This window comes from Thalassophryne amazonica, chromosome 9 (genome assembly GCF_902500255.1).
Source record: "Thalassophryne amazonica chromosome 9, fThaAma1.1, whole genome shotgun sequence".
Classification (NCBI taxonomy): domain Eukaryota; kingdom Metazoa; phylum Chordata; class Actinopteri; order Batrachoidiformes; family Batrachoididae; genus Thalassophryne; species Thalassophryne amazonica.
The window spans coordinates 63,158,915-63,181,079 of NC_047111.1; the positions used below are offsets into that span (position 1 = coordinate 63,158,915).

General features: G+C 41.0%; 1 protein-coding gene across 1 annotated transcript; it reads left to right on the forward strand.

Moving 5' to 3' along the window:
• Positions 1 to 2,135: 2,135 nt before the first annotated feature.
• LOC117516555 (cytochrome c oxidase assembly factor 4 homolog, mitochondrial) lies at positions 2,136 to 18,635 on the forward strand. Its single transcript, XM_034177427.1, has 2 exons — positions 2,136 to 2,257; positions 17,340 to 18,635. The coding sequence occupies exon 2, from the start codon at positions 17,371 to 17,373 to the stop codon at positions 17,620 to 17,622; it is 252 nt and encodes an 83-aa protein (XP_034033318.1). The 5' UTR covers positions 2,136 to 2,257; positions 17,340 to 17,370; the 3' UTR covers positions 17,623 to 18,635.
• The last annotated feature ends 3,530 nt before the right edge of the window (positions 18,636 to 22,165 follow it).

Sequence of the window (22,165 nt, forward strand, 5' to 3'; positions counted from 1 at the left end):
CATGTGACAGGTGAGGCAAAGTACACACCAGACAGATGAGGCAGGGTACACATTGGACAGGTGAGTGAGGGTACACACCAGACAGATGAGACAGGGTACATACCTGACAGGTGCAGCAGAGCATACGCCAAACATCTGAGGCAGAGAGCACACCTGGCAGGTGAGGCAGAGTCCATACTGAACAGGTGAGGCAGGGTATACACCAGACAGGTGAGGCAAAGTATACATCACAGAGACCAGAGCCTGGGTTTTAGTCTTCTGGTCAGAGCACCTGCCTCCCATGCTGAGATCATGAGTTCATGTTCTGAGAGTGGAATGATGAGAGCAGGGAGACATACACAATGCAGAAGTTAAACATGATCACTGAGAAAATAAGGGGCTTATAACTTTTATTGTCCACAACAAAATAAACCGTTAGGTGAATCATCGCACAGCCCCCAAAAATATGATTTAATGGGGCAGCGCAATCTTGTTTGAACCCCTTTGTAATATTGTGGGATTTGTCCACTTCTGGGGACAGCCTGCCATTGTCCATCACAAACACAGCATCACTTCACATGGAAAGATGGTGTACTGTTTGTTTTGTTTTTGGCTGCAATCACCGAAGCAGTTGCAAAAAGTGCAGTTTTTTCAGTTCTCACTGGAGAAGGGAAGACAAAGCAAATGGGAGAGGTTGTGTCGGTAAGTTTTAGCCTACACACCATGACAGAGTAGCTCCATTCTCTCGCCTGCAAAACCTCATCGACATGTTTGAGCTCTGGGTCATAAACAAACCACAACACATGTCCCACCATCTTTCCACCACATTGTCACTTTTCATTTGCATTTTCACTTTATTTGCTGTTTAATTTGCCCAAAAACTCAGAGAAAGTGTCATGTTTCTGAAGGGGACATATGATGGCTGTCCTTGGATGTAGGATTATTGCATCATATTAAACCTGTTCGCGCCCACAATCAAATGGGACTACGGTGCCAATAAACACTCGACCCAGGTTAGGTGGCTTGGACTCAAAGAGAGGGGCGTGTTCAGGCATCTTTCAACACACAGAGCCACCCATGCTCCACCCCTTTAGGCATTAATGAGTTCATCATGGGGGCAGCACGGTGGCTTAGTGGTTAGCACTGTTGCCTCACAGCGAGAAGGTCATGGGTTCAATTCCTGCCTATGGCCTTTCTGTGTGGCGTTTGCATGTTCTCCCTGTGTTTGCATGGGTTTCCTCCGGGTGCTCTGGTTTCCTCCCACGTCCAAAAACATGCAGGTTAGATGGATTGGAATCTTTAAATTGTCCATAGGTGTGCGTGTGAGTGTGTCTGTGTTTGTTTGTCTATATGTGGCCCTGTGACAGACTGGTGTCCTGTCCTGGATGTACCCTGCCTCGCGCTCTATGACTACTGGGAGAGGCTCCAGCCTCCCGCGACCCTTAATTGGACTAAGTGGTTGAAGATGTGTGTGTGTGTGTGTGTGTGTAGCTGCTGTAAACATGGTGATGTCCAGAATATAGCCCAGACACGGACTTCATATCGATTGTTCTGGGTCTCTAAAGAAAAACAATGGTTGAAGTCAGAGAGGCATTGTCCAGTATGCATACATTCTATGCTTAAAACTAATAAAAGGGAAACATGTCAAGTGTCTGCATAGATCTTTTTAACAACTGACTTTTTAAATTATTATTATTATTATTATTATTACTACTACTACTACTTGTGTAGTTCTGTTTGTTTGCTGCAATGATTTTTTTTTTCTGAAGTAGTGTACCTTGGTGGTTTAGTGGTGTCCACTTTTGTAACTATGGCTTTTAATTTGTTGAAAAATTTTCAATTCAAAAAGGTTTTTTATGTTATTTGGGTGGTTCTTCTTTTTGTTATGTTACTGCAGTTGGCATCCAACTCAATTTTCCCATTACCTCCACCTTCTGCTCCGGAATGGAAATCACACAGTAAACCTACAATGTGTATTAATTTTTTAGCGTTTTGACAGAACAATTCACGTCAAGGGCTAAATCACATTTAAGCTATGTCCAGTGCTACTCTGTTTGTCTCACTGTCTGTATTAATGTTGTCAGCTGTGGGTCCAACCAGCCCCAAATTTTTCGAAAACAAACGGAACGAGTCTCCGGAGACGCCGCAACGCCGAACTTATTTCACTGCTGCTCCTTGTGCCCTTTGCTGAAATGTGTCGTCCAGGAATCCACAGTTTTGGAATCTTTTTTGTTATAACGTAGCCACAGATTTGTCTGTAACGGCATTCTTTTAAAAGGTATGATTAAGATTAAGGCTGATGTCAGAACGTGTGTTAGCGCCTCTTCTTTCTGGCGTTTGCAAACGCTGAGAAGTTGTTTGCTATATGTGACTTGCTAACAGCTAGTTGTCGAGAAACTTTTAAAGGAGTCGTGTTACATGTTGCTTAGTTCTTTGGTATAAAAACGGCCGTAGGTGTGTCACCTTGAAAAATTGTAGTGTGTTTAAAAGTTTCGAAAATAACAAAAAACACTCGTCAATAATATTTTCACCAACAGTGTAACCACCTTTCACCTTTAAAAATAATCCCTCGAAAGGTGGTCTTATACAATTAATACATTTATTTCAGTTAAAAAACAACTTTTATGCAGTTGCCCAGTTCCGGATCACCTTTTTTAAAGTCCAGCTATATGGAGCCATAATGCAACTGAATGTCCTTTAATTGTGTATTGTTGTATTGAGTATTTGGATGTTATCTCGCTGAAAAAGTCTGGATGGGGTAGCCCTTCTACTTAAAGTGTGAAGCCACATTATGTGTGGTGCAAATATTTGCCAGAAATGGATCACTTTGCCTGGTTCTGGATCACAACACTCTGTGTCAATTTGGGGGCATTCCTGGCATCTGGCTGGAGCCCTTCTAATGAAGAATGACACACACTGCCCGAGAATGTGTTTTGAACACAAAATGATATACATTATACTTATTAAATGAGAATTTACTTAGTTTCGCAAGGCACTGTTATACGTTTTTACGAGCAAAAAATTAAGTGTGGAGGTGAGATTTCTCCCGAATTAAAAAGTAAAAGCCCCCACATTCATGCCCATTCACCCCAAAGTACACATGGCTCACAAGTATTGACACGAGATTGCTGCTTCAGTGATCGTGCAGCAATTAAACAGCAAGACATAACACACTGACATTTTCTACCCAATTAAGTAAGTATTTTCCCACTCTAGAACCAAAAACACCGAATGGCTAACTCACCTTTGCTACGTCTTAGAGATTGTTACTTTCAAACTTTAAAAGCAGGAATGAGTGAGTGAGAAAAGGTGCGCACAGTGCAGACACCGAATGTTTTGATGCCTCTGCTGATCACAAGGATGGCTGGATCTGGTCAAGCTTGTGGTTGCTTGTAGACAAAGCATCAGTCTTTCCATTGGTACCAAGTATTAGCTTACTCTTGCTGATTACGAGAAACGGCGGCGCAAATACTACAGCAGTGATACGGAACTGGCAATGATCCGGAACTGGGCAAGTGACTAAGGCTTTAGTTATGTACCAGCATACATATGGGAAGTATTCTAGAGTATAATATTCTAGAATTGGCCCTGGACCATATTGGTCCATTGCACAACACATCCAAAAGTGTGCAAGCAGAAGTATTTTTCAAATTCCCAAGCTTTTTATGTATTTTAGAAAAGACCCAAAACTACTTATAATAATTTGAAAGGCTGCTTGGCACCCGAAACATCAGCTTTAGAGCATCGTCTGACACCAGTCCCATATAGCTCCCTTTCAGATATAATGATCAAGAGTGCCAAAAAATAGTCCAAGTGTGTCCCAGTTTGCAGACTCCACAGAACACATCTGCGAACACGTGCGTCCGTTTTCACAAAGCATCCTAAGGCTAAAAGTAGCTCTTAGAATTCCTTGAATTCTTAGACATTTGTTAGAATTTTGGTAAGATAAAAATTATTCACAAAGCACCTTAGGCCTTATGAGAGCTCCTAAGGTGCAAAACTATTAAGAGGAGGGGTGAGGACTTTTAAGAAGCCTAAGAGTGCATTAAACAGGCAAGATGGCAGAAAGACAAAGAGGAAGGAATGGCAGTATTCAGCAACACGCGACTGGCTTGATGTTGGAGGGATAATGTTTGTGGCTGACCTCATCAGGTATGAGCTTACTTTTCCCACCCAGTGTAGTAATGTAATAACACCTGAGATGAAGGTCATCGCAACATTGCGAAACCTGGCTATAGGAAAAATGTCAATTGCATGTAAAGTCTACAACAGTGGTTTTCAGACTGTGAGGTGTGCTCCCCCTGGGGGGCACCAGAGATCTTCAGGGTGGCCGTGAGGGATGGGTATCATGCACCTGTTCTTTTCGAGAAGCATTAAGAAATGATTCGATCCACCAACATCAATAGCCTTCTTGCTTAACGAGTCCCTTGTTGGTCCTTCAGAGCGGCCATTGTTTTTGAGGGTGTTTTATTGGGAAAATGATAATTTACGTTGATTACAGACCCTGCAGTGGGTCTGTAATCAACTGCTTCTGTAACGGCTCCGTTTTAAAGCTTGCCACAACGAAGCAATGCTCTGATCCACTGCTTTGTTGGTTCATTGCTTCACTGCTTTTCAGAAGTGACAAGTCCACTTCTTAACCTCTCTCAAAACCATTTAAAAATGTCAACTGTGTGCCACTTTTTTTACGGATTAAAGTTACTAACTGTGACTCTTGTCTTGTTGCAGGAAAGAAACGAGAATTGTCGTCCGTTCCGTTCGCACAGCTCCAAATTCTGCGCCACTCTCTGCCAAGACAGAGTCCAGTCGGAATTAATAACTTAAAAGTGAATCACTGGTTAAATCAAATAACACCTCTTTCCAAATGTTGTAACACAGACAGACAAACTTTTTTTTCCTTCCAGAATGAGACATCCTGCGTCCTTTATGAATTACATTGATGTTGACTTGCAGCGCAGCCAGCTGTAAGAGCTCAGCTCAGAGGTATGGAGTTAGATTCATGCCATTAATGTCTGAAAGGAAATGCTTTTGAGAAAAACTACAGATTTTGTTTGTTTATTTATGTACAGAGATCAAGGATCCCGTGACCAATTTCATATGTTACTGACATAGAAAACCTGTAAAGCGTACTTTTAGTACACAGAAAATTCACAAGAGGTATCGATAAGGAATCGGATCAAGAAGTGGAATCAATAATGGCATCAGTATCGATAAAATCTTATCAATACCCAGCCCTTATTATTTATGTTAAAATGTGTTAGTTATCAATCAATCAATCAATCAACTTTTTTCTTATATAGCGCCAAATCACAACAAACAGTTGCCCCAAGGCGCTCCATATTGTAAGGCAAGGCCATACAATAATTATGAAAAACCCCAACGGTCAAAACGACCCCCTATGAGCAAGCACTTGGCCACAGTGGGAAGGAAAAACTCCCTTTTAACAGGAAGAAACCTCCAGCAGAACCAGGCTCAGGGAGGGGCAGTCTTCTGCTGAGACTGGTTGGGGCTGAGGGAAAGAACCAGGAAAAAGGCATGCCGAGAAGGGGGGCAGAGATCGATCACTAATGATTAAATGCAGAGTGATGCATACGGAGCAAAAAGAGAAAGAAACAGTGCATCATGGGAACCCCCCCACAGTCTACGTCTAAAGCAACATAACCAAGGGATGGTCCAGGGTCACCCGATCCAGCCCTAACTATAAGCCTTAGCGAAAAGGAAAGTTTTAAGCCTAATCTTAAAAGTAGAGAGGGTATCTGTCTCCCTGATCTGAATTGGGAGCTGGTTCCACAGGAGAGGAGCCTGAAAGCTGAAGGCTCTGCCTCCCATTCTACTCTTACAAACCCTAGGAACTACAAGTAAGCCCGCAGTCTGAGAGCGAAGCGCTCTAATGGGGTAATATGGTACTACGAGGTCCCTAAGATAAGATGGGACCTGATTATTCAAAACCTTATAAGTAAGAAGAAGAATTTTAAATTCTATTCTAGAATTAACAGGAAGCCAATGAAGAGAGGCCAACACGGGTGAGATATGCTCTCTCCTGCTAGTCCCCGTCAGTACTCTAGCTGCAGCATTCTGAACCAACTGAAGGCTTTTTAGGGAACTTTTAGGACAACCTGATAATAATGAATTACAATAGTCCAGCCTAGAGGAAATAAATGCATGAATTAGTTTTTCAGCATCACTCTGAGACAAGACCTTTCTGATTTTAGAGATATTGCGTAAATGCAAAAAGGCAGTCCTACATATTTGTTTAATATGCGCTTTGAATGACATATCCTGATCAAAAATGACTCCAAGATTTCTCACAGTATTACTAGAGATCAGGGATATGCCATCCAGAGTAACGATCTGGTTAGACACCATGCTTCTAAGATTTGTGGGGCCAAGTACAATAACTTCAGTTTTATCTGAGTTTAAAAGCAGGAAATTAGAGGTCATCCATGTCTTTATGTCTGTAAGACAATCCTGCAGTTTAGCTAATTGGTGTGTATCCTCTGGCTTCATGGATAGATAAAGCTGGGTATCATCTGCGTAACAATGAAAATTTAAGCAATACCGTCTAATAATACTGCCTAAGGGAAGCATGTATAAAGTGAATAAAATTGGTCCTAGCACAGAACCTTGTGGAACTCCATAATTAACTTTAGTCTGTGAAGAAGATTCCCCATTTACATGAACAAACTGTAATCTATTAGACAAATATGATTCAAACCACCGCAGCGCAGTGCCTTTAATACCTATGACATGCTCTAATCTCTGTAATAAAATTTTATGGTCAACAGTATCAAAAGCAGCACTGAGGTCCAACAGAACAAGCACAGAGATAAGTCCACTGTCCGAAGCCATAAGAAGATCATTTGTAACCTTCACTAATGCTGTTTCTGTACTATGATGAATTCTAAAACCTGACTGAAACTCTTCAAATAGACCATTCCTCTGCAGGTGATCAGTTAGCTGTTTTACAACTACCCTCTCAAGAATCTTTGAGAGAAAAGGAAGGTTGGAGATTGGCCTATAATTAGCTAAGATAGCTGGGTCAAGTGATGGCTTTTTAAGTAATGGTTTAATTACTGCCACCTTAAAGGCCTGTGGTACATAACCAACTAACAAGATAGATTGATCATATTTAAGATTGAAGCATTAAATAATGGTAGGACTTCCTTGAGCAGCCTGGCAGGAATGGGTCTAATAAACATGTTGATGGTTTGGATGAAGTAACTAATGAAAATAACTCAGACAGAACAATCGGAGAGAAAGAGTCTAACCAAATACCGGCATCACTGAAAGCAGCCAAAGATAACGATACATCTTTGGGATGGTTATGAGTAATTTTTTCTCTAATAGTCAAAATGTTAGCAAAGAAAGTCATGAAGTCATTACTAGTTAAAGTTAATGGAATACTCAGCTCAATAGAGCTCTGACTCTTTGTCAGCCTGGCTACAGTGCTGAAAAGAAACCTGGGGTTGTTCTTATTTTCTTCAATTAGTGATGAGTAGAAAGATGTCCTAGCTTTACGGAGGGCTTTTTTATAGAGCAACAAACTCTTTTTCCAGGCTAAGTGAAGATCTTCTAAATTAGTGAGACGCCATTTCCTCTCCAACTTACGGGTTATCTGCTTTAAGCTACGAGTTTATGAGTTATACCACGGAGTCAGACACTTCTGATTTAAAGCTCTCTTTTTCAGAGGAGCTACAGCATCCAAAGTTGTCTTTAATGAGGATGTAAAACTATTGACGAGATACTCTAACTCCCTTACAGAGTTTAGGTAGCTACTCTAGTGTAATGAAACTTATTCCCCACTGCAGGGTAGTCCATCAGGGTAAATGTTATTAAAAAATGATCAGACAGAAGGGAGTTTTCAGGGAATACTGTTAAGTCTTCTATTTCCATACCATAAGTCAGAACAAGATCTAAAATATGATTAAAGTGGTGGGTGGACTCATTTAGATAGAGTCTAATAATAGATTAAATGCAGTGTTGAGGCTGTCATTCTCAGCATCTGTGTGGATGTTAAAATCGCCCACTATAATTATCTTATCTGAGCTAAGCACTAAGTCAGACAAAAGGTCTGAAAATTCACAGAGAAACTCACAGTAACGACCAGGTGGACGATAGATAATAACAAATAAAACTGGTTTTTGGGACTTCCAATTTGGATGGACAAGACTAAGAGACAAGCTTTCAAATGAATTAAAGCTCTGTCTAGGTTTTTGATTAATTAATAAGCTGGAATGGAAGATTGCTGCTAATCCTCCGCCCCGGCCCGTGCTACGAGCATTCTGACAGTTAGTGTGACTCGGGGGTGTTGACTCATTTAACTAACATATTCATCCTGCTGTAACCAGGTTTCTGTTAGGCAGAATAAATCAATACGTTGATCAATTATTATATCATTTACCAACAGGGACTTAGAAGAGAGAGACCTAATGTTTAATAGACCACATTTAACTGTTTTAGTCTGTGGTGCAATTGAAGGTGCTATATTATTTTTTCTTTTTGAATTTTTATGCTTAAATAGATTTTTGCTGGTTATTGGTAGTCTGGGAGCAGGCACCGTCTCTACGGGGATGGGGCAATGAGGGGATGGCAGGGGGAGAGAAGCTGCAGAGAGGTGTATAAGACCACAGCTCTGCCTCCTGGTCCCAACGCTAGACAGTCACAGTTTGGAGGATCCAAAAAAATTGGCCAGATTTCTAGAAATGAGAGCTGCTCCCTCTAAAGTGGGATGGATGCCGTCTCTCCTAACAAGACCAGGTTTTCCCCAGAAGCTTTGCCAATTATCAATGAAGCCCACCTCATTTTTTGGACACCACTCAGACAGCCAGCAATTCAGTTATGCCAAAGACATTTAAAAACACAGAGATGTTTAAATGTTTAAAAAAAATATATATCTAAAAATGACAAAAGATAAAAAAAAAATTAGAATAAAGAATAGAAAGTTCTTTAAAAACATGTTTAAAATGTTTACAAAGGCTGTAAAATGTGTAAATGCATAGACAGTTCCTTAAAACACGTAAATACTTTTAAAATGTTTTTAAGATATGTAAAAGAATAAACAGAAACACACAAAGATATTGAAATTGTGTGTATGTGTGTCGGGGGCGGGGGGGGGGGTGTGTGTGCAGCTATTCATTTGTTCTCTGAGGGTGGCTTACTCTCCCACACTTTGAAATCCCCTGGTCTACAACATTCATACAGTTAATATGTTCGATGTTGTGGACATTAATGAGCGAAGCTCTTCACTATCTGTGTATATATCATCAAGCAGTAATTTAAAACTGAATAATTGTTGCAGAACCTCAAAGTAATGATGGGCTACTTCACAATTCTTGTTACGATTTTTTTTTTTTTATGACAATATTGTAATAATGTAAAGAAAGACATTTTTAGCCCTTCACCCTCTATACTATACTATACTAAATTATAGTTGAAACTTAGAAATAAAAGTCAAATTATTGAAGAAACACTGTGTTCAATAGTTCATTACGGTGCTTCCGATTTTTTAATTTTATTTTGTTGTAGCGATGAAATGTAAATTAAAAAACTGAAATTGAAGCAGGGATACTTGTCTTTGGAATTTATATAATTGAGAATCACAGCTGCAAGTGTCACACAGCTTTTCTGGCCTTTCTTTGTGAAAAAAAAATTCCAATTTAGGATTTTAGTACTGTGAAATTGACATTGTTCAATTATTTTCTACTTTAAAATACTCAGGTAAGCAAATCACAACGCTAGGAATACTCACAAAGCAGGTCTCCACGGTACACGCCCTTCAAGGATTGAAAGGATCGCTTCGTCTACCATTGGTTTGTGGCTTTTTACGACAGTGTTGTCTGGTTTGTGGTTTTTTCCCCTATGGGCAGATTTTTTGTGCCATTTTCGGTTTGTGCCTTCGTCTACCATAAGCAGCCATAACTCACCTGTTTGAGAAGACCTTGGTTTGTGTGCTGCAATCTCCACAACTCTCTTTGGATAACAACACGTATCAGCACTTCTCACACTCGTCGCTTGTGTGCAATTACCAGCAGGGAGAGTAAACATAACAATAAGCTAATCATTGTAGTAATTGGCATGTGAATGATGTACATTCAAGATTTGAAGCTGTGTAACAATTCATTTAATTTTGCTGAGTTTCATCATCATGACATATTATTTTCATGATTACACATTTCTTAATACAGTTCACGTTACATGAATGGTTGATTTTTACTGTCCATTCATAACTAGGAGCAAGGAATGCATTTGTTTTTCTCTTTTCCTTTCCCACCTTCCCACAAAGCTAAAAGTAACTGTCCACTCCTTGCTCCGAGTTGCTCTGACACTTCCTGGATCACTCTTAGGCTAACATTCCTTGCTAGGAATCTTTAGGCTAATGGGCCTTTCATACTGAACACATCGGAAGTGTCAAATGCGTCAAAAATCTGTCTAAAAAGCATTATTTTCAGTGACACACGTTGCTTTTTAGATGCGTCAGAAGCATCGCATCAAAAGCCGAGCTAAACCGACGCTTCTGACGGGAGCGCGCATTGCCGCTTGTCGGCAGGCTGACGCGGTCAAAGTTCAACCCAATCCAACTTTCGGCGCTCTGAGCTCTGACATACCTTCGCGCTGTCCAATAGGAACGACGCGTCGGGCCAAAACACGGAAGACTAGTGGCAGAAACCACTGATCTGTACAAAACGGATTGGTGCAGAAACCACTGATCTGTACAAAACGGATCGGCACAGAAACCACTGATCTGTACAAAACAGAAACGTGTGATAGGACTGCTTATTTATAGAGCAGTTTTCTGAAGAAAAATCCTTGGAAATGGTTTTTTTTTTTGCTGTTGTTTGTTACCTCAAAATTTCTGATTACTGTTAAAAACGTTTAGAACACTTGTAATTAAAATAGCTAAATAAATCAGTAAATGGTTCTTTAGAAACCTTTCACCTGTAAATTAAAGCCACCTGTTATTTCAGATTAGATAATTTCTTGTTTAACATAAGGAACCGCATTTATTTTTAGACAAATAAAATAACACGGAAATTTGTACATTTTTTAAGCCTAGTAGATTATTTATATCTCATTTCAACCAGAAAAACAGACACTAAATAAATACAAATGTTTATTCTAAATGCAACAGGAAATAATTTTAACACTGACTGCATTGTGATTGTAAAGTAGGATTTCTGTGACATAAACCTCATGATGAATTTTTTTTATATAGTCATTTCAACTTGTAATTTTGTCAAAATATGTAATTGCCTTTAATGTTGTATCAGGACAGAGTCATTTCTAAAATATGAATTTGAGCACAATAAGTGAAGAGCTTCTACTTGTGCAAATGTCTTTTGACTTTGATTCGTGGAGATTTTTAATGATCCGTTCATTTATTGTTAAAATATAAAATGAAACAGCTTCCTCTCTTTCTGTCATTTGCTTTCTCTCTCACGCTTGCTTTCTCTTTCCCTCCATCTCTCTCTCTTGCTGTTTTCATGCTGCGCAAACTGAACTTTTTGGAAACATGAAGCCTTTCAACTATAAAACCATAAATTTCTAAATGTGTCAGCGATGCTGGCGCAGGATTTTTTTCCCTTTCAGCGGACAGAATCTCTGTTCAGCTGTCTTCCTCAGTTGTGACCTTAGCTGGCGTTTCATAGCCTGGGGACAATGAAGCGGCTAAATTTTCAGCAACAATTAAGTTCATTTTTCGGAAAATCCGTGGTTGACGAAGAGACAATTTGAACCTGAGAGCCAGGCGGAAAATTGCTGCTACGTGCAGCAAGAACACTGCGGAAGGGCGCTCTCAAACAGCTTGGCTTCAGAAACCTCCCCCTCCCCTCCTCAAATTCAACAGCAAACAAAGCAGGGTGCAAACAGCAGCAGTTGAGAGGATTCATAGTGGCTCCTCACGTATCGGAAAATGTTGCGGGTTGGATTAGTATTTTCCGATACTTGAATTATGTCGGTATCAGAAGCCGTTCCCGATACCAGATTGGAACAGTTGCAACCTTAGTATAGACATTTAATTTTTGACAACTTGCCACAGATTTACCATAAAGTGCCGCAGTGTTTGTATTTTTGATTGATTGATGTAAATGAAGTCTAAGAAATATTCAGTGACTTGGAAATGTTCATGTATCTATCCCCTGACATTTCTCAAGAAAACTGCCTGTAAAAATGATGAATTCTTACATTTAGAATAAACTGTCCTGTCCCAATTCTTTTTTTTTTTTTTTTTTTTTTTTTTTTTTTTTATATTTTGCAGGTCTTAAATGTAGGAATGGATGTATATTTACAGATAAAATAAAGCTGACCACACAAAACATGAAATATGTTGCTTTCATACAGTCTGCAGTTACGCAAATAGAAGTCAAAGAAAATGTCAGGATCATCCAAACTTTTCTGATTTGGGCTATAAAACAAAAACATCTGTTTAAAGAAATACACACACACACACATATATATATATATATATTCAAAATACACCTCATGGATGCACTGGGACGCATCATCAGTGATGTATCCTGGGGTCATCGGGTGTTTCGGGTCTTGCAACATCATACACCCTCACCCAGGCGACCCAGCCGGGGGTGATCAAGCCCCGACTTGCATCCCAGTAGCAGCCCACGGATCTGCCCTCTTCATCCAAAGCCACCTGGTGGCCTTTTCGGCAGCTTCGCTTGCGGACTTGATGGCCCTCTTCTTTGCCGCTCCTACGATGCCCAGGCGGCTGCGGACCTTGCACAGAGACCGCCCTGCAAATCCCCTGCAGCCTACCTCTATGGGCTCGTAGACCGTCTTCCAGCCTCCCTCCCTGCACTCCTCCACCAGTTCCTGGTACTTAGCCCTCTTCCTCTCATTGGCCTCCTCGATGTTTTCTTCCCAGGGCATTGTTAACTCCAGTATGATCAGCTGTTTCAAAGACTGAGAGGTCATGATCATATCTGGGCGAAGGAATGTTGTTGCGATGTGCTGGGGGAACCTCAGCTGCCTACCCAGGTCAACCTGCAACTGCCAGTCAGCTGCTGTGTGGAGTAGTCCTGATGTCGCATGTTGGTTTGCTCTGGGTTTTTCTCCAGCTTTAACAAAGGAGATTGCCTTCTTTGGAGCATGATGGTTCTTGCTGGAGCTGATGGCTGAGGCTACGCTCTCAGCGACTGCCTTAAGCACCTGGTCATGGCGCCAGCGATAGCGACCATCTGCCAGAGCCTTTGGGCAGCCACTGAGGAGGTGTTCTAAAGAGCCTCTACCAGAGCACAGTGAGCAGGAAGGTGTCTCACTTTTCCCCCACACATGGAGGTTCGCTGGACTTGGCAGAGCATCGTAGACAGCTTGCACCAGGTAGCGGACCCGCTGAAAATCTGGCTACAAGATGTTTGTCCAGGTGATCCTGCGCTGTAGTGCGCTCTCCCACCTTGTCCATGCTCCCTGTTGCCGTAGTCCTACTGCCCTGCTCACCCGCTCTTCCTCCACACCCGCTCTGACTTCCTCCTGGATGAGGTGGTGCCTTTCCTTCCCATGGGCCTGGCTGATGAGGATCTTTGGGAAGTAACCCAAGCCTGCTCTGCCTGTTGCCACAGTGCCCACCAATGCCTTCTGTCTTAGGCGTGACTCTGCCAGCTCCACTGTTTCCCATGCCTTCCACTTCCTTCCTGTCCTCACCTCGATGCCGGCTGCTGACACTTTGCAGTCCTTTGAGTCCCTGTACTGTAGAACTTCTCTGGTGCGTGCCACCATGAACTCTTCTGTGAGACCACTGAGAGGAAGCTACAGGATGTTACTCGTTCCGTACAGGGCAGCACTGATAAGGCTGCGAGGAAGTCCCAGCCACTTTCGAAGAAAGCCACTGATCTTCCTCTCTAGGGACTCAACTGCTGTTATTGGGACTGCATAAATCAGCAGGGGCCACAGGATGCGGGGCAGGATTGAATGCTGGTAGATCCAGGCTTTAAACCTACCAGGCAGGCCAGTTGATAGATGTATTTTATAACTTAAAAACGGGACCGATGCTAACGCGTTAGCATGTGTATTGCGTTTAACAATGTTAAAGTTAAAATTAACTGTTCTCATCTCAGCACGTTTGTGTGCATTTGTTTTCTGTATAATTATTGGCTCAGTGTTTGTTGTTGTAAAAGAGTCAAATGTATTCAAAATTGTAATATTTTTTAAACTTCAGAGTGTCCTTAGTCCTTCAGAGTGGCCATTGTTTTTGGGGGTGTTTGTCAGGGAAATGATCATTTCTCTACATTGATTACAGACCCTGCAGCGAGTCTGTAATCAACTTTTCTGCAGCGCGGCTTTGCGAATCGTTGGTTCATTGTTTTATTTCGCTTTATCTTAATTTTTCCCTGCTAAAACCCTAAAGAACATATGTCTGTCACAAATATTTACCTTTTTATGTTAAACCGACCTGTTATAGTCTTCTGAAACAGTTGATAGATGTATTTTATAACTTAAAAACGAGAGCGATGCTAACACGTTAGCAAGTCTATGGCGTTTTCAATGTTAAAGTTAGCATTAAGCTGTTTGCTTCTCAGCTTGTTTGTTAATGACTCAGCTTTCGTTGTCGTAAAAGTCAAATTGGAATTTTTTAAAATGTATTTTTATTCATATATTAATAGTAATAGCAACAACAACAATAACTCAATAACTAATAATACTATAATACAATTTTAGAGAAAGAGACAAAAAACCTGATGAAACAAACACAACAGAAAAATATAAAACCAACTAAAGGAAAATAAATAAATACATACAGAAATAAATAACTGTTTCCTGTGAACACCTAGTGACTCTTACATGTCAACATCATCCCTGTTTTATTTAAGTTTAATTTGTTTCGGTCAAACCATATTTTCAATTTGTTAATTTCTTCAATGATTTCCTCCAGAACTATCTGCCAAGCTAGAAAACTGCTGCATCCTAGTAAGAGCAGAATACTACTGGAATGAATTTGAATAAGGAAAGTTGTTTTTTTCTCTCACCAAAATGGATGCTGCACTCACTGCAGTTTATTGTCTGGAATAGTCCTAGTTTGCATTTCAGAGCTTCTAGAATTCAGACATTTTCGTGCAGGTAGTGTTTGGGGGTTAATTTTGGATTTCAACTTTTTTTTGTTTTTCACCCCTTTCATCCCTGAATATGTCAATCGTGAGTCACTTTTGTGAGGATTAAAGTCACTAACTGGGACTCCTGTTTTGTTGCGAGAAATAAACGAGAATCGTCCTCTGTTCTGTTCACACAGCTCTGCGAGTCAAGTTAGAACAATAGCATCCAGTCGGAATTCATAACTTCAAAGCAAAATCAAATGACACCTCTTTCCAAACGTAATACAAATAAACTGCAATCGATCAAAACGTTTTTTCCTCCCAAAATGAGACGTCCTGTGCTGATATGCAGGAGCCGGCTGAGCTCAGCTCAGAGGTATGGAGAGACATTCATGCCAAAATGTCTGAAAGGAAATGCTGTTGACAAAAACTACAGATTTTATTTATTTTTTATTTATCTCTAGAGATCAAGGATCCAGTGACCAATTTAAAATGTTGACATAGAAAATCTGTAAAGCCTACTTTTAGTACACAGAAAATTCACAAGAGGTATTGATAAGGAATCGGATCAATAAGCAGAATTGATAAAATCTTATCAATACCCATCCCTACATCTTACCAAGGGAAAATTCCCGTCACTCATGTCCAGAATCACTCAGAATGGCGTCAGAATGATGAATTGGCGCACATCCAAAAAGTGTCGGATTTCAGTTCCAAAATGTTCAGACAGCCATCTGCGAGAGTCCACATAGTTGGTCAAAATCGGCCAGCACATGCACATGTTCAAAACGCTCCTAGCGCCATCGAGATGGGACACCTATTTGACGTCAGTCCATGTGCAATCTGAGGACCAACTGACCGCAGTTTACATATTCCGATGGCGGAAAAACAGGATCCGAAACTATTTTAGAGCATATGAGGGAACCTTGAGATTGATCTGGCATGGAAAAGCCTGTATGTATTACCTGCACGTGCCATGTATAATAATGTTCCCCCACCCCCCACCCTGAGCGCAAAGGAACTGTTGACATGTATGTGGCATGCTTCATCATGATGATAATAATTATGAAATATTAACATGTACAGTGAATGTGAAGAGCGGCTGTCAAACCAAAAGCACCATGCGCCACTGTGCACATGCCGCCGCAAATCTGAACAGGCTGTTATATCCACAATAGACTACAGGACAGATATTTGTCCATTCCTTCCCATGGGCGACATAAATAATGTGATGTCGTCCTCATCATAACACGGGCAGTTGTGCCTCTCTGTGGTGCGCAGTAACACGTCATTGTGCATGTCAGGCTTGGAGCTGAACAGATCTCACACTGTAATATATGATCATGTTCTAACTCTGTAGGAGATATGACATGGAACTGTTGTGCCAGGCCGTGACAGCATTAATAAACTTGAATCTCACCTCCAGCAACGGCCCAGGAGCACAGTGTGGACGTGGAGCTGGACCGCAGGCTGTGGTTAAAATCCTCTCACCCAGCTGCTGTGTGCTGAAATAACCATGCAAAAATTAAATCCCATGTGATTATCCAACCTTTATGGTGTCCAGACTTGCGTTGTGCTCCTGAAGTGAGCCAAAACACACACAAAAAAGAAATTAAAGTTCCCTGGAAAGACCCTGCGTCTGATGCATGGGACAGTATGGCCCGATGTCAGCGAACTTTCAACGAAGCTGTCCAGTGGCACCTGTGCGCATGTGTGCCCTGCGTGCACACTTAGTGGCTCATGCAGTGTTATGCATACACACATATACACACACGGCTGAGTGATAATTGCAGCCCCACGCGTGTGCCATGCACACGCACGCACTGCGCCCATGTGCACATGAGGAACACAGTGCTGCCTCCCACTCTGGTCCCATGTTTACCATCCAGACGCTTGGACATCGGGCAGCCTGCAGACCCTTTTATGGCTGTCTGACAGCAGTCTGTGTCATCTGCCTGTTGTCTACATGCGCTTTGGATGCCATTGTGCAAGTGTGTATGAGGTAATCTGGATGTGTTCTGACACTGCTGACCACGCCTTATTTCCTCCCAACTGTGTCGGATTATGGCAATATTTGCCGTGTCAGGCATGGTTCCTGCCCATTCTTGCTATGTGTGATGGGGGCTTTAGGCTGCTTCGTGGATACGGGCCCTGCACTATACTAAGGAGGAATTAGTCACACAACATCAATCACGGTGCCTGCCATGAGAATGGCTCCAAGATTTAGAGTTCTGACTGCCATAAGTGTAACCACTTCATTTCATAAACTGAATTTCTGGCCTACCATATGCCTGTGATTAACATTGTTTGTGTTTTTCTCTGTAGACTGCTTGATAGAACTACACAGAAAAATAGAATGGCTTCCACATCACCTCATGACCGCAGCAGAAATGAGGATGAGGATGATCCTGTTGATCAGATGATCTCACGCACTGGCTGTGCCGACCTACACTATGCAGTGCAGGAATGTATGGCTGAACACCAGGACTGGCGTGCCTGTCAGAACCAGGTCCAGGCTTTCAAGAACTGTATGACGTCTTTCCAAAATGCACGGAAAGAACAGCTGAAGAAAGTGCGGCTGCCTTCCACCGAGTCTGCCACAAACTGAATGTACAGCGTACCAAGTGACCTAAGTCTCAAAGATGTATTTGCAGTGAAATCACTTTACTCAAAATAATAATTTGTGTTTATATTATAATAGTATATGCAGCTGTATAAAATGTTTGCTTGATATTAAGTGTTGGGGAGTTGTGATACATTTTCTTTTCCATCGTTAATACTTCTTAAGAAATAAGATGATCTTTTCTGTCTATATGCTTCACATTGGCTTCAGGATATAGTTTTTGGTCCATAAGCAACTAAACTATTAGCAGTTTATCTTAATGGTACACAAGTGAGACATATTAGTTTACTACATGAAAAAAAAATTCATTTCAAAACTGTTGAAATAGATATAGTAAGGGAATATATATTGCCATTTATATAACGGCTGAGTGGATTCTTGTCATTTGATTGGTGCTTTGTATGTCACATGACATGGATTAATTCATCCCGTTTGTGTTGCATTACATTCAGAGTGCGGCTCGGTTCCATTTAGAGTGCAAATTTGGTTCCATACGTTTGGTACCATTGCACTCTCACGTGCACACGCACACACGTGATCACGCATGCGCGCACGTCCTCGCGCACATGGTCATGCACGCATGCTCGTGCACGCACGCATGCATGAGCACAAGCGCGCACAAAACCAATCCATTGTGCTTCCTGGAGGCTGTTAGCAGGAAGAAAGAACAAAAGCTGGACTCATTTCTGACGTGACTTTTTTTTTGCTGCACTGAGGACGTATACAGTCTTATTTTTGTTGTTCACGCACGCACAAGTGCCAACCAGGTTGCCTGTGTGCGCGCGCTGGGGACACGACTCTCCTGAGACATAATTTGAGCTAACTGACACTGCTAATTCTTTGTGTGTGTCTGCTAACACACAAAACAAATCCACTGTGCTGTCCGTTAGCAGGAAGAGAAAGAAAACCTGGACTCATTTCTGATGTGAATTTTTTTTTTTCGCTGCACTGAGGAGGTACATGGCTGGACCGAGCCGGTTGCGCATGCACACGGGACAGTGACATGATGACTTGATTGAAACGCTGATGTGATTTTTGGCTGGACTGAGGAAATACACAGTCTTTTTTTTTTTTTTTGGAAGTCCGAAGTCAGTGCACAGCATCACTGGACTACACGTCACAGTGGAACACCAAAATGTAAGTCCCTTTTCTGTTGTTTATGAATTAATAAAATATGAAATGGTAATGATCTATTTTAGCCGTTATATTTAAAACAAATGTTTTTACATTCTTTCAATGGTATGAATATTTAATTCGGTGAAAGCTCCCTGGGTTTCACCTCGTTGAATGGTATGTTCCAGCTTACACTTCATGAAATATTTGTACCATTGAACTCATAAACATTCATTATTTGTATACTAGTGGCAAAATCTACGTACTACACATAAGGGAGAGCTGTAGTGTTGATGCAGTGCAGCATTACTGTGCGCTTTGTTTGCTTATAATTCCCAGTAAATAAAAAATCATTTGTCAAGATTACAACTTTACCTAGATACAAAATGTTACCATACACCAAAGTAAGGACATAACTTTTTTTGTAGTTACATATTGCATAATGATGCAACAGGTAGGCAAAATAATTGCGCATTTTTGTGATAAAAGCATGAAATTTGAAACATATTCTCAATTAACTAATGTTTATTCTCACAAGTGGAGGCATCATCTTGCTGGCCAAAGAATTACACATCGGACAAAATTTTAAAATGCTCCAGCCATATTGAAAGATATACCATATTATTTGTCTGACCATGAATATTCCAAAAAGCAAATATTTGAACAAAAACAGTTTATCAGTTTGAACATTAAATATCTTGTCTTTGTGGTGTATTCAATTGAATATAGGCTGAAGAGGATTTGCAAATCATTGTATTCTGTTTTTATTTACATTGTACACAGCATCCCAACTTCATTGGAATTGGGGTTGTAGCATCCCTGTGGAGGTTGGAGGCATTGAACCAGAATGGGCAATATTCAAAGCTTCCATTGCTGACGCTGCAGTGGGAAGCTGTGGCCTGAAGGTCTTACAGTAGTGTTCAGAATAATAGTAGTGCTATGTGACTAAAAAGATTAATGCAGGTTTTGAGTATATTTCTTATTGTTACATGGGAAACAAGGTACCAGTAGATTCAGTAGAGTCTCACAAATCCATCGAGACCAAGCATTCATGATATGCACACTCTTAAGGCTATGAAATTGGTCTATTAGTAAAAAAAAAAAAGTAGAAAAGGGGGTGGTCACAATAATAGTAGTGTGGCATTCAGTCAGTGAGTTTGTCAATTTTGTGGAACAAACAGGTGTGAATCAGGTGTCCCCTATGTAAGGATGAAGCCAGCACCTGTTGAACATGCTTTTCTCTTTGAAAGCCTGAGGAAAATGGGACGTTCAAGAGATTGTTCAGAAGAACAGCATAGTTTGATTAAAAAGTTGATTGGAGAGGGGAAAACGTATATGCAGGTGCAAAAAATTATAGGCTGTTCATCTACAATGATCTTCAATGCTTTAAAATGGACCAAAAAAAAAAAACAAGAAAATGGAAAACAACCATCAAAATGGATAGAAGGCAAAGGCTCACCCATTGATCAGCTCCAGGATGATCAAAGACCAGTGGCGGCTGGCCCATAGGGGGCGCTCGGGCGCTGCCCTCCTAGTTGTGGAGGAGAAAAGTCATATATATTTAAAAAGTATTATCAATGTCAGTTTTACTTAATAGTATGTGCCTACATGTAATATGAATGATTAAAACAATTCCTCCAACTGACTCTCATTCAACAGTGCATTTCCACCGACAGAAGCAGAAAACGTACGTTCCTCGTCTTGGGCGGTCATTCAAAGCGCCCTTGGAGTACAGCGAAATAACCAATTGTATGTAGTTGTTAGGGAAAATTAATAAATATATGGCAAATCAACATTGCCAAAATGAATGGCTTTGGGGCGCTGGAATTTTAGCCCTTGCTACAAAAATGCGGGAACGTTAGATTGCTTGCAGCTGCTGCTGTCAAGTCAGGAAGAGATGATGGTGACGAACACGTTTGGGTTATATTTATTTATTTATTTTTATTTTGGCTCCGTGTGTTTTGCTGGAGTAAGTTGAAGAACTCTTCGGAGGTTTAAAACGGGACAAAACTAATCAAATCAATGACACCAAAGTTTCGCAGGGATCCTTTTGGAGGCACATGGAGGTGCGCACATCAGATCTTTCTCGTGGTTTAATGACAACTGCACATCCCGGTTGGAGGAGAGACGTTTGTCTGACTCGTTATAAACCGTGTCAGGCTTCGTTCACACTCAGCGCGCACACGTCACGGAGGCTGCTGATCTGCGCAGATGGAAAGGAGCACATCCACCTCTTCAGGTCAGCTGACGAGCTGCTCGGATTTATTCCCGAATGTTGCGCCTGGTGTGGAAACGAGGGTGAAAATTTAAGATAAAACGAACGAATGATGTTTTTTTGTTTGTTTTAGGGGGTCAAAGCTGTGATCTTTATTGGGACAGCCGACCAGTTATAATGGTGATAGGGGAGGCAGGGGCTGTTTGTAACAGTGTTCAAAGCTGCAGCCATGTTGGTATTTTGATTTCACTTTACACGTTATGAGGATCAATTCACAGAAGTGTCCTCTACATTGTTAATTAATTTTAACCAATTTAATTTAAAGGTTTTGGTGTTATTAGTGAAGTTATTTTAAGTTTTTCAAACTTCTTTTTTGCCCCCATTCCACTCAGTAATGTTCATGCAAAATATTACCTTAATTTTCCTCTCTCACACACACACACACAAACATTTTCTCTCTCTCTCTCACTCACACACACACACATTCTCTCTCTCTCTCTCTCTCTCTCTGAAGGTGGTGTGAACATTGTAGTATGTACATAATGTTCTTTTGTCAATTGAAGAATTTTTCCATATTTTGAAAGAGTGTAAATTTGGTGATATTTTCTATTTTGTTAAGGGGGTGTCATTGTGAACCCCAGGATCTGTTTGTCTGAAGATAATGGCAGTTCAGTACAGTTTGGTGTACTTTGTGTGTAATTGGTGTCAAATGGTGAAATGTTCTTTGCTCAAGAACTTGAGTGTTGTGTATTTGATACTGTTCCTTTCCAAAGTAGAAATGGGGCCTAATATAGCTGTAAATGGTTAACTTTATCTGTAAAACTGCTGATTTTGAGAAGGACATGAAATGATTATTGTGGAATTGCAGTAATTTTCTGACTGTTCACTTGAATGCCTGTACTGGACAAGGCAAGGGAATCTATTGGCACAGCAGCCCCACCAAGACTGTTTTTCACCAGCCGCCACTGTCAAAGACAGTCTGGAGTTACCTGTAAGTGCTGTGACAGAAGACACCTGTGTGAAGCTAATTTATGTACAAGAATCCCCCGCAAAGTCCCTCTGTTAAATAAAAGACGTGCAGAAGATTTTGTGGACTGATGAGAGTAAAATAGTTTTTTGGGTCAAAGGGCCGCAGACAGTTTATGAGATGACCCCGCGCTGGAAGGAACACTTTGAGGAACTTCTGCATCAGACCGGAGA

Bases quoted from the DNA above. Each gene is read 5' to 3' on its own strand.
- LOC117516555 (XM_034177427.1), top strand. From the start codon at position 17,371: ATGGCTTCCACATCACCTCATGACCGCAGCAGAAATGAGGATGAGGAT.